Consider the following 9,386-nt stretch of genomic DNA (forward strand, 5'->3'; position numbering starts at 1 on the left):
AAAAAAAAAAAAAAAAAAAAAAATTTAAATCAAAGAAAAAAAAAAAAAAAAAAAAAAAAAAAAAACCTTCTTTGTCAATAAGTCAATTTTATTTTTGCAGAACTCTTCAGACAGCAGCTTTAGTTTCAACAGCTTCAAATTCTGTAAGAAAAACAGATAAAACATGTTGCTGTTTAGTTTTTAATCAGTTAATCCAAATAATAATCAACAGATCAGCTCAATACTGTATTGATGCAGACGAGCAGAAAGTGTTTTTCTGCTCGTCTGCAAGTATTTTTAGTTACAATTAATCTAGAAAATAAAATATTTGTTTTCTTCTTCAAAAAAGGAATGGAATTATTTATTTGCATTTTAATGTATTTTTACTATTGTATAAAATTAGCTTATGTGGGAAAATGGAATAAAATGAAAATTGTGCCCGTTTCTTTTAAAAAAAATCTGATTAATCATCAAGAGAGTTCGATTGCTAAAATAACCGCTAGCTGCGGCACGAGACACAAACGGCTTTTTTTAAATGCTGCATTGTTGCCAGGTCTGCCCCGTCCTCCCCCGACGTCTCACCCCAGTCCTCTCCTCGGCCCCCGAGGGCCAACAACGACCGCCTCACGCTCCTGACGCGCCTGGTCCGCAAGGGCGAGAAGAAGGGCCTCTTCGTGGAGAAGATGCCCGCCAGCATCTTTCAGGTGAAACGCCTCAGCCTGACGGGTCAGTCACGTCAGGACGTTTTAAGACGCTTACGCCAAGATTCACTCTTTGTGCGTTTTGCAGATGGTCAGAGACGAGAATCTGAGGTTCATGAGAAACAGGGACGTCTACAACAGCGACTACTTCAGCTTCATCCTCTCCTTGGCTTCGGTCAATGCAGTCAGTGTCTGATGAGGAAAACTCCACAGTTACAGATTGTGAATAAAACAATATACAATAATCAAAACCCCCTTTTTCCACAGACAAAACTGAAGCACCAAGACTACCAGCCCATGGCCAAAGAAAGTCTCCAGCTGGCCGTCCACTTTCTCTTCCACACCTACTTGCACACCAAAAAGAAACTCAGGTAATCAACCATCGGCGCGTGCGGCGACGCGTTTCTGTCCAGGAGAGGAGTGAGCGTAAGAGAACTCGGCGTAATTCACATTCAGCGTGTCTCCTGCAGGGTGGACACGGAGGAGTGGATGGCGGCGGTGGAGGTGCTGCTGTCCAAGAGCAGCGAGGCGTGTCAGTGGATGGTGCAGTTCCTGGTCGGACCAGAGGGACGAGAAATCATCAGGTCGGTTACTGCCTGAAGATGATGATGAGTTGTTCAACAGACCTTTATCAGACTAGGTGGTGCTAGACCACTTGTCCTTTTTTTATTGTTGTCATTTTAATAATTAAAATAATTTTGTAAAAGGCACTTCAAATTTATCCTGGTTTTGAGTTGATTTTTTTTTTTTTTTTTTCACCCCCTGTGTTCATGTCCATATGAAGCCCTTCATTAGTGTTCACTCCTGTGGGTGTCTTCACATCACAATATACATGTTTCATTGATAATTTGTGATTAGTATTGTGTAATTTAAATATCTGAAATGCGTCCAAACTGATGGCATGATGACCTTTCCTGTTTTATCCTCAGTTTTGAGACATGGTGGCGAAACTTGAAACTGCTGCTGCGCTAGTTACTCAACAGGTTGTTGCTAGGTAACCACAAGTTACTCAACAGGTTGTTGTTAGGTAACCACAAGTTACTCGACAGGTTGTTGCTAGGTAACCATTAGTTACTCGACAGGTTGTTGCTAGGTAACCACTAGTTACTCAGCAGGTTGTTGTGAGTGAGGTAGTTGTTGCCACCACCCTTGCTTAGCTGGCCGACTAAAGTCTTTCCTCTGCCTACATCCCCCAGAATGCTGTGCAGCTCTGGATCAGCATTCAGGGAATTTTCTGAATACTGAATATTGACTATTCAATATCAACATCTATTGATATTGACCACGTCTATTGCTATATATTTACAAGCCCTAGTCTCTAGGGTATACATACACGTACAATTGTTCTTATTTGTTTTATTTGAACAATCTGATTTTTTTTTTTATGAGATAACTTCAAACACAAGTGTATTTATTTTCTTATGAGTGTGTGTAAAATGGCAGTGACATTATAATCTGGAAGAGGCAACCAAAAGTCCGCCTGCAGTTCCGCGGGCCGCGCCAGGCGCCCTTTTTAATATCTGTGCACACCACTGCAGATCGTTTCCATCCGCCTCCTGCAGCTCTAGTTGACATGCCAACACGCTCAACAGAATGCGAAATCCTCACTCTGTCTGCATCTGGAGTCGGAATGTAGCATTGGCGTCTCAAAATCACTCGCGCGTGCGTGGCTCTCGCCTCCTAGATGCCAATTGGCCGAAACAACAGAGCCGGTCTCTGGAATGTAAACATCCGGAGCCGGAGGGACAGTTTCCTGAAACACGGGGGGTTTGTAGAGAAGAGCGTCAGGGGTTTGACCGTCCCGCCTTGTAATCATGGGGTGATTGTTTTATTCACATGCGCGATTGGCTGCTGAGCATCGCATGTTGAGGCGCCGGGAACGCCTTCTGGCAAACGGTGCCAGATTCTGGAATGCGTCCTCAAGGCCAAAAGCAGTAAAACAGAAAGAAGGAAGGGAAAAAAAAAAAAAAAAAAGAAGGGATTTCTGGCTGATTGCTGACGTCTCTGCTGCAGGGTTTGCCTGCTGGAGTGCAGCGTTCGGGAGGTGAGGACGGTGGTGGCGTCCGTCCTGGAGAAAACTCTGGAGAGCGCACTGCACTTCGGAGACCCGGGCCTGGACAGCCTGACCGACGCCTTGCTGTCGCTGCTGGACAAAGACGTTCCTGAGAACGTGAAAAACTGTGCCCAGTACTTCAACCTCTTCAGTAACTTTACCCAGAGGGTAAATCTTTACTGCTGCGTGAACTTTGAAAATATAAATGAGATAAAAATAAAAAATGAAAATGAGGTCCTCGCAGAGCGTTTTAAAAGTTCCTGTCTGTTCAGGGTTGCGGCCCCTGCCAGCTGCTGTTGAAGCACTCAGCCTACCGTCGGATGCTCATCTTCCTGTTGGGACCCAACAGGCAAAACAACCAGGTATAATTATCGTTGGTATTTCGGTTCTAAAATATTATGATTTTTGACTTCTGCTGCTGAGCGGCGGAAGCTCTGTAAAATGTTCGGTTCAGGGTTGCAGGCGTCCTAAGTTGGCTCTTGTCGTTCTTCCAGAACCGGCGGTGGAGTCCGGCTCAGGCCCGGGAGTTCCTCCACCTCCACAGCAGCCTGGCGCTCATGACGCTGCACTCTGACCTCAGCCCCCAGCGGACCCTCGGTGAGCCACCTTCTGGTTTTCAAATCTCTACCTTCCTTCGTCTCTCGTCGGACGGTCGGTTTTAATTCGTTTCGCTCCCCCTCCGTAGCTCCTGGGGGATCCAAGCTGCCAGCGAGTAGCGTCCACTCCTCCGGCCCGCTCCTCCCACTGCACTCGGACATTCTCGCCTCTCTCTTCACTCCGGAGGGACAGCCTTACCTTCTCGAGGTTAACAAATCATCTTTGACTTTGCTGAATCGATCCAGAAAGTGTGAAGCTCTCTTGACTGATGCGCTGCCGTCTTTCCCCTCCAGGTGATGTTTGCGATGCGCGAGCTGTCGGGGCCGCTGTCTCTTCTGATAGAAATGGTCACCTACTGCTCATACTGCAATGAGGGCTTTTCGCTGGGAGTGCTGCAGCTACTCAAGGTACGCAATCTTTACAGAAAAAAAAAAAAAAAAATCTGACGCCAATTTAGTAAATATTGACATAAAACCTTTAAAACAGAGTCAGATGGAGACGGCTCCGCCTCACGAGCTGAAGAACGTTTTCCAGATGCTGCAGGAGATACTGGTGAGCGTCACTCTCGTCACTCTCGTCACTCTCATCACTCTCGTCGCCGTTTGGTTGTCGTCCGCGTTAACCTCCAGCTAATCCTTCATCTCAGGTTGTTGAAGACCCTCTGCAGTCCCAGAGGCTCAAGTACGCCTTTGAGTCGGACAATGGCCTGTTAGGTAAGGAGGGCCGGTCCTAATCGTTGTCATTTACTGGTTTAACGTTACGACAGAAAGCATCGTAGCTTGTGAGGAAAAACTAACGCAACGCTGTCGCCTCTCAGCTTTGATGCACCAGAGCAACAATGTGGACAGCAGGCGCTGCTACCAGTGTGTGAAGTTCCTGGTCACACTAGCTCAGAAGTGAGTATGCAGAGGTTCAAGCTGATTATTATAGTTAGACAGGTGTCCTCTTTTTACAAAAAAAAAAAAAAAAAAAAGTTTAAAGACAATAGGGTAAAATTGGTAGTAGCATTCAAGTAGCATGATTTTTTTTTTTTTTTTGCTTGTAAGGAATTAGTTATTTTCCTGTGCACAGCAGCGGCTGATGGGAGCGCTACTCAACGCTTTGCAATAGAGCTGGAACAATCTATTGTATTAATAGTGATGGAATTGATTTATCAAAATAATCGACAACTGATTTAGTCATGAATTAAATATTTACAGGAGTATACAGACGCTAAAATATGCCATTTTCTGACAAAAAAAGCCAACACTAAGAACAGTAATTAAGCCAAAACTGTACAAAAAACATAAATATGTTCTACCATATTTACCATAGTTTTAGCTCATTTAAATATGTCAAATTCTCCTATTGATCACCTCCAGTTATTTATCACTTTATTGAAAAAAAAAAAGTCTATTCTCACAAGGTTTATTTAAGTATTATTTATTCAGCTGCAGGTGCATCCTGTGATGCGTTATTGCATTTTAGCCTATAAAATGTTTTATTTTCTTATTTAGAAAAAATATTAAATTATTTCTTTATTGCATTTTTTTGTTTGTTTGTTTACATATTTTTAATGGTGCATAAAATGAGATTAGGTGGTTAAATGAAAACTCTGCAGAACTTTGTGTTGCATATAGTGCGCGGTTCTTCCTCTGGCCTCATTAAAAATGACCTAAAACAATTTTAAGAGGCGTGAAGCCATAACTTTTTACAATGTCTGCACATCTTCATAAGTGTAACCAGCCACTGCTTTACTGTAGTGTTAAATAAACAGCATCCATCACGTCTATTGGCTCCATGATCGTCATCCTCCATCTTGTTTTGCTACATTAACATTAGCGTTAGCTCGTACTGAAAAAGAATCAAAATGAACCAGTGGAGGAAAAAAGTATCCACAATTGAATGAATAATGCTTTTCATTAAGTCACTAATGTCATGTTTTTTTGACGAAGAAGTTCATGGATTGTTATTATTATTATTGTTAAGTGTTTTTCAAGAAGTTCCTACAGAAACAGACCCACAGCATCACAGATCCTCCACCGTAGTTAACAGTACTTTTCCACATATTTAATCAGATCTTCCTTTACTACTTGTTACTTGTCTTGAATTATTTTATATGATACTGTATCTGAGTGTCCATTTGTTTTTTTTGTTTTTTTTTGCACAGGTGTCCTCCAGCCAAAGATTACTTCAAAGATTTGTCTGGCCACTGGAGCTGGGCCGTGCAGTGGTTGCAGAAAAAGGCAGGCTTGTTGAATCATTCTTACAGAAACGTACAATAATAGGAGCTTTTTTTTTTTTTTTTTTATTGCTCTGTTGGAATCTCTTCCATTTGTTGTGGTTTTATTCGAAGCAAACAGGAACCGAGAGGAAACTTTTACCTTAAACCAGTTGCTCCAACTCCAACTTTTGACTGATTCCTGCAGATTAAACGTCCAAATCGAAGTTTTTCTTCCCCGATCTTAAATCATTTCAGATTAGGCGAATTAAAATAACTCATAGCAACGCATCATCCAACAAGAATCTTTATCTTTAAAGATATATCTGACTCAACAGGAGCGTTTGCTTTAGTTCTGGCCAAACATTGGCATGTTTCTCTCTGTTTTGATGTGACTTATTGATGATTCATCCTATAACGAGGTAAAGCGCGGATGCAGTTAATCGCTCCTTCTGCTTCAGACTGTTGGCGCTTTGCTTCGACAGTCATAAAATGCAGTGATTAGTTTTTCAGCGTGAGCAGAGCATTAAGGAGCTGCTGCAGTCGCTCTTATGCTGTGAACTTGATTGTGACGCATAAAAAAGGCTTGGAGTTAAAGCAGAAAACCGGAGTTCATATAAACAAAGAGTGATGCATCGACTATAAAAAAAAGTTTTGCAAGACATAAACTGCAAAGACTGGTGGAGATGGTTGGAAAATGACTTCACGTCCTGATGGATTTAAAATAAGAATAAATTGCATCTTTGGAGTGGGAGAGTTTTCCTCGACCTTGATGAGCAGCAGGAATCGGGTCGGGTCAGGAGGTTCTGGTACTGATCATTTTAAATATTAGTATAAAAATGTAAACGGGGTCCTCAGATTTCAATAACGTCCTTGAAAGTGCTTGATGCTCAAACTCCAGAGTTTTGTAATAAAGCCTAATTTTGGAAAGTGTTATTTATAGTAGAAGCCAGATATTTAAAGATAATAAAATACTTTTTTCTTCACTGTCTAAAGTTAAATCAGACCAAACTTCTCTTGTTTTTGGATAGATAGAATCACCAAATTTATGGCTCAATGACAGTAAACCGATCTGGAGCATCTTTTTATTTTTTTTAATTTTTTTTCTTGAACCAGTCAGATGTACACAGAGAAAATGTCAAAACATAAAACTTTGTTATATTTTACTTTATCTTGTAGAATACAATCGCAAGATATTATAACAATCATAAATTATATAACAGTGAATAGAAACTATCTTTTTTTTAGTTAATTTGAATTGTTTTCATCTCCAAAATGTGGTTCTGAAAAAGTTTGAAAATTTACCATAAAAATCCTAGAAATGTGCTTTAATTATACTGTGGGAAAAGTGTATAAACCCCATTTAAAACATTTTATTTTAGTTTTTTATATCTTAGTTTGACTTTTGTCTAAAAGCGGTCATTTTAGATGTTTTTTTTTTTTGTTTTGTTTTGTTTTGTTTTTTTTTTTGGACTTGTCTATATTCCAGTACTTGTTTCTTAGTCATATCTATCATCTCAGTGTGATCCACAATTTAGATAAACATCCAGCAGCTGCTAATTTGCCACAACGTTGAGCATCGTGCTGCGTTTAGGTCCCACGTGTTCGCCTTTTCCGTTGAGATGATTTCTCCTTTAGCTGAAATGAAGCAGTTTTGTGTGTGAGAGAAAGAGGAAGATGTAGGAAATGTATGAAATCCTTTTCTTTTGCTCGCTGCAGATGACTGAACATTACTGGACTCCCCAGAGTAACGTCTCCAATGAGACGTCCACCAATAAAACCTTCCAGCGCACCATTTCTGCACAGGTACTCACACGCATGAACGTACAAAACCTCATCAGCAGTCACACCTGCTCTTCTGCTGCCTTGTCAAACCCACGTCTGTTTCTGTCTGTGTGTGTGTGTGTGTGTGTGTGTGTGTGTGTGTGTGTGTGTGTGTGTGTCTTAACACCTGCAGGACACCTTGGCCTACGCCACGGCATTGTTAAACGAGAAGGAGCAGTCTGGCAGCAGCAACGGCTCCGACGGCAGCCCGGCGAATGAAAACGCAGAGCGCAGCCTCCGACAGGTAGTCATCATCATCATCATCATCATCATCAACAACCCTGCCGGCTGCTCAGAGCAGCAGGGCTCTGAAAATGACTCATGCTGTGACAGCGGCTCACATTCAGCTCACACAGCCAGGAAGAAGAGGGGAAACAAAGGAATAAAAATGGCTGAGCTCACTGGCTTCAGTGGAGAGATTAGAGGAGGCAGATTGTTTCCTCCTACGGTTGTTATTAGCCGTGGACTGGAAGCCGTTTTCTTTCTTCTGACTCTTGTCAGCATGCCTACACAGGATCGTCGGGAGGTTTCTTTGTCTTCTTCTTTTGGTATGAAAAGAACACACAATGAGTGGGTTGGATTGAAATTATAATCCTGGTGTCACTGCCTAGCTCATGGAGGCTTTATAATTGTTTTTCAGTTCTTGCCTTCAGAAATAGAAAAACGTATCCGCGCTCCTGGAAGTTTTTAAGTTTTATTGGGGTTTGACGTGAAAGCGACACAAAGCAGTGCACTGATGTGAAGTGGAAGGAACGCGTCGGGTGATTTTCAAAGGCAACTCGTCGCTGAGCCTGACACGGATAATTAATTGCATGATCGATTAAAATGAGCTCAATAATTTCCGTCCTGATGGGGCACGATTTTTGAAGGGCAGTTTTATTTACAGAGACTACAGAATCCGTTTTACTTGTGGTTTTTGGTTGGTGGGGTTTTTATTTCCGTTTTATTTTTTTGTTGTTGTCTTTTAATTTGAATATTTGACATGTTTTGTTCAAGATTAGAGTTTATTAGTCTGAGAGGGCAAACTTGCATTATTATGCTATGGTTAATGTATTACTAGAAAATGGCCTCGAAACAATATTATCATTTATCGCAAAACTTTCTGGGACGATTTATCGTCTGGTGAAATTTATTGTAATAGGCCTTGTAGTTGCGTTATTATGCCATTGTTCATATATTACTTGAAAATTGTCTCAAAATAACAATATTATCCTTTTATCGCAATAATTTCTGGGGCTTTTCATTGTCTGGTAGAATTTTTTAGTGTGTCAGACCTCGTTGCACTTTAATTAGAATTAGAGTAAAGCGGATTTTCAGGTCATGCCACAACACTACAATTCTTGGCTGTAAATTTGTGAGATGTTACAGACAACCCTTAATCAACCTGCTCTTCATGAGATTGTCATACAACAAGAGTATGACAGAGGCTTATTCAGTATCGCTGTAAAACAGACTGCTACAGGAAATCCTTCCTGCCCAGAACTACTAGCATCACTTTGAAAAACCTGAGATAATGAGCTACAGCATTTTAATTTTGTGATAAACTATTTTTTAAATTTAAATTAAACATTTCAAGATTCTACCTCACTGTCAGGTTCTACTTCAATCAGTTTCTACAGAACTCCAATAAAATATTTTAAAGTTGCAGCTGCAGAAATGAACAAATAAAACGTATGAATGCTTTATCGAGACAAGTTCTGTGAATACGTTACATTTCTGCCTCCTTCTCTCCCGCAGGGCTCAGAGTCTCCCATGATGCTCGGCGATTCAAAGAGCGATCTAGAAGACGTGGACTCTTAACTCCTCTGGCTGGCGGGATGACTCCGGCGGCGGGGCGGCGTCACAGGCTCCAGGCGGCCGGGTCGGAACGGCCTGTGCTGTACCTCTGATTGGACAGGACTCTCGGAACTCCACAGGAAGCCAATCAGGACACTTTTATCTCGGTCGCCAGGGCAACCAAGCAGCTGCAAATAAATCATGAATTACTTCCTGGCCAAGGCGACAAATTATCATTAAAACGGGGCACCACAGC

The 9,386-nt window shown here is 41.6% G+C and overlaps 1 protein-coding gene across 3 annotated transcripts in view; it reads left to right on the forward strand.

Annotated features, from left to right (window-relative positions):
• The window catches only part of usp24 (ubiquitin specific peptidase 24), a 39,930-nt gene extending 30,584 nt beyond the window's left edge, over positions 1-9,346 (forward strand). For all 3 annotated transcript variants that reach the window (XM_015040802.1, XM_015040804.1, XM_015040805.1), the window contains 16 exons: positions 533-683; positions 769-864; positions 948-1,051; positions 1,151-1,264; positions 2,694-2,901; positions 3,006-3,095; positions 3,228-3,330; positions 3,419-3,537; positions 3,624-3,737; positions 3,817-3,882; positions 3,977-4,043; positions 4,148-4,226; positions 5,480-5,555; positions 7,250-7,336; positions 7,488-7,598; positions 9,092-9,346. In XM_015040802.1, the coding sequence (XP_014896288.1) occupies positions 533-683; positions 769-864; positions 948-1,051; positions 1,151-1,264; positions 2,694-2,901; positions 3,006-3,095; positions 3,228-3,330; positions 3,419-3,537; positions 3,624-3,737; positions 3,817-3,882; positions 3,977-4,043; positions 4,148-4,226; positions 5,480-5,555; positions 7,250-7,336; positions 7,488-7,598; positions 9,092-9,154 (1,648 nt within the window). In that variant the 3' untranslated portion in view covers positions 9,155-9,346. The remainder of the gene's footprint in view (positions 1-532; positions 684-768; positions 865-947; positions 1,052-1,150; positions 1,265-2,693; positions 2,902-3,005; positions 3,096-3,227; positions 3,331-3,418; positions 3,538-3,623; positions 3,738-3,816; positions 3,883-3,976; positions 4,044-4,147; positions 4,227-5,479; positions 5,556-7,249; positions 7,337-7,487; positions 7,599-9,091) is intronic.
• The last annotated feature ends 40 nt before the right edge of the window (positions 9,347-9,386 follow it).

Source organism: Poecilia latipinna, unplaced genomic scaffold (genome assembly GCF_001443285.1).
Source record: "Poecilia latipinna isolate Pla-1442-1.1 unplaced genomic scaffold, P_latipinna-1.0 Scaffold527, whole genome shotgun sequence".
NCBI classification, from domain to species: Eukaryota; Metazoa; Chordata; class Actinopteri; order Cyprinodontiformes; family Poeciliidae; genus Poecilia; species Poecilia latipinna.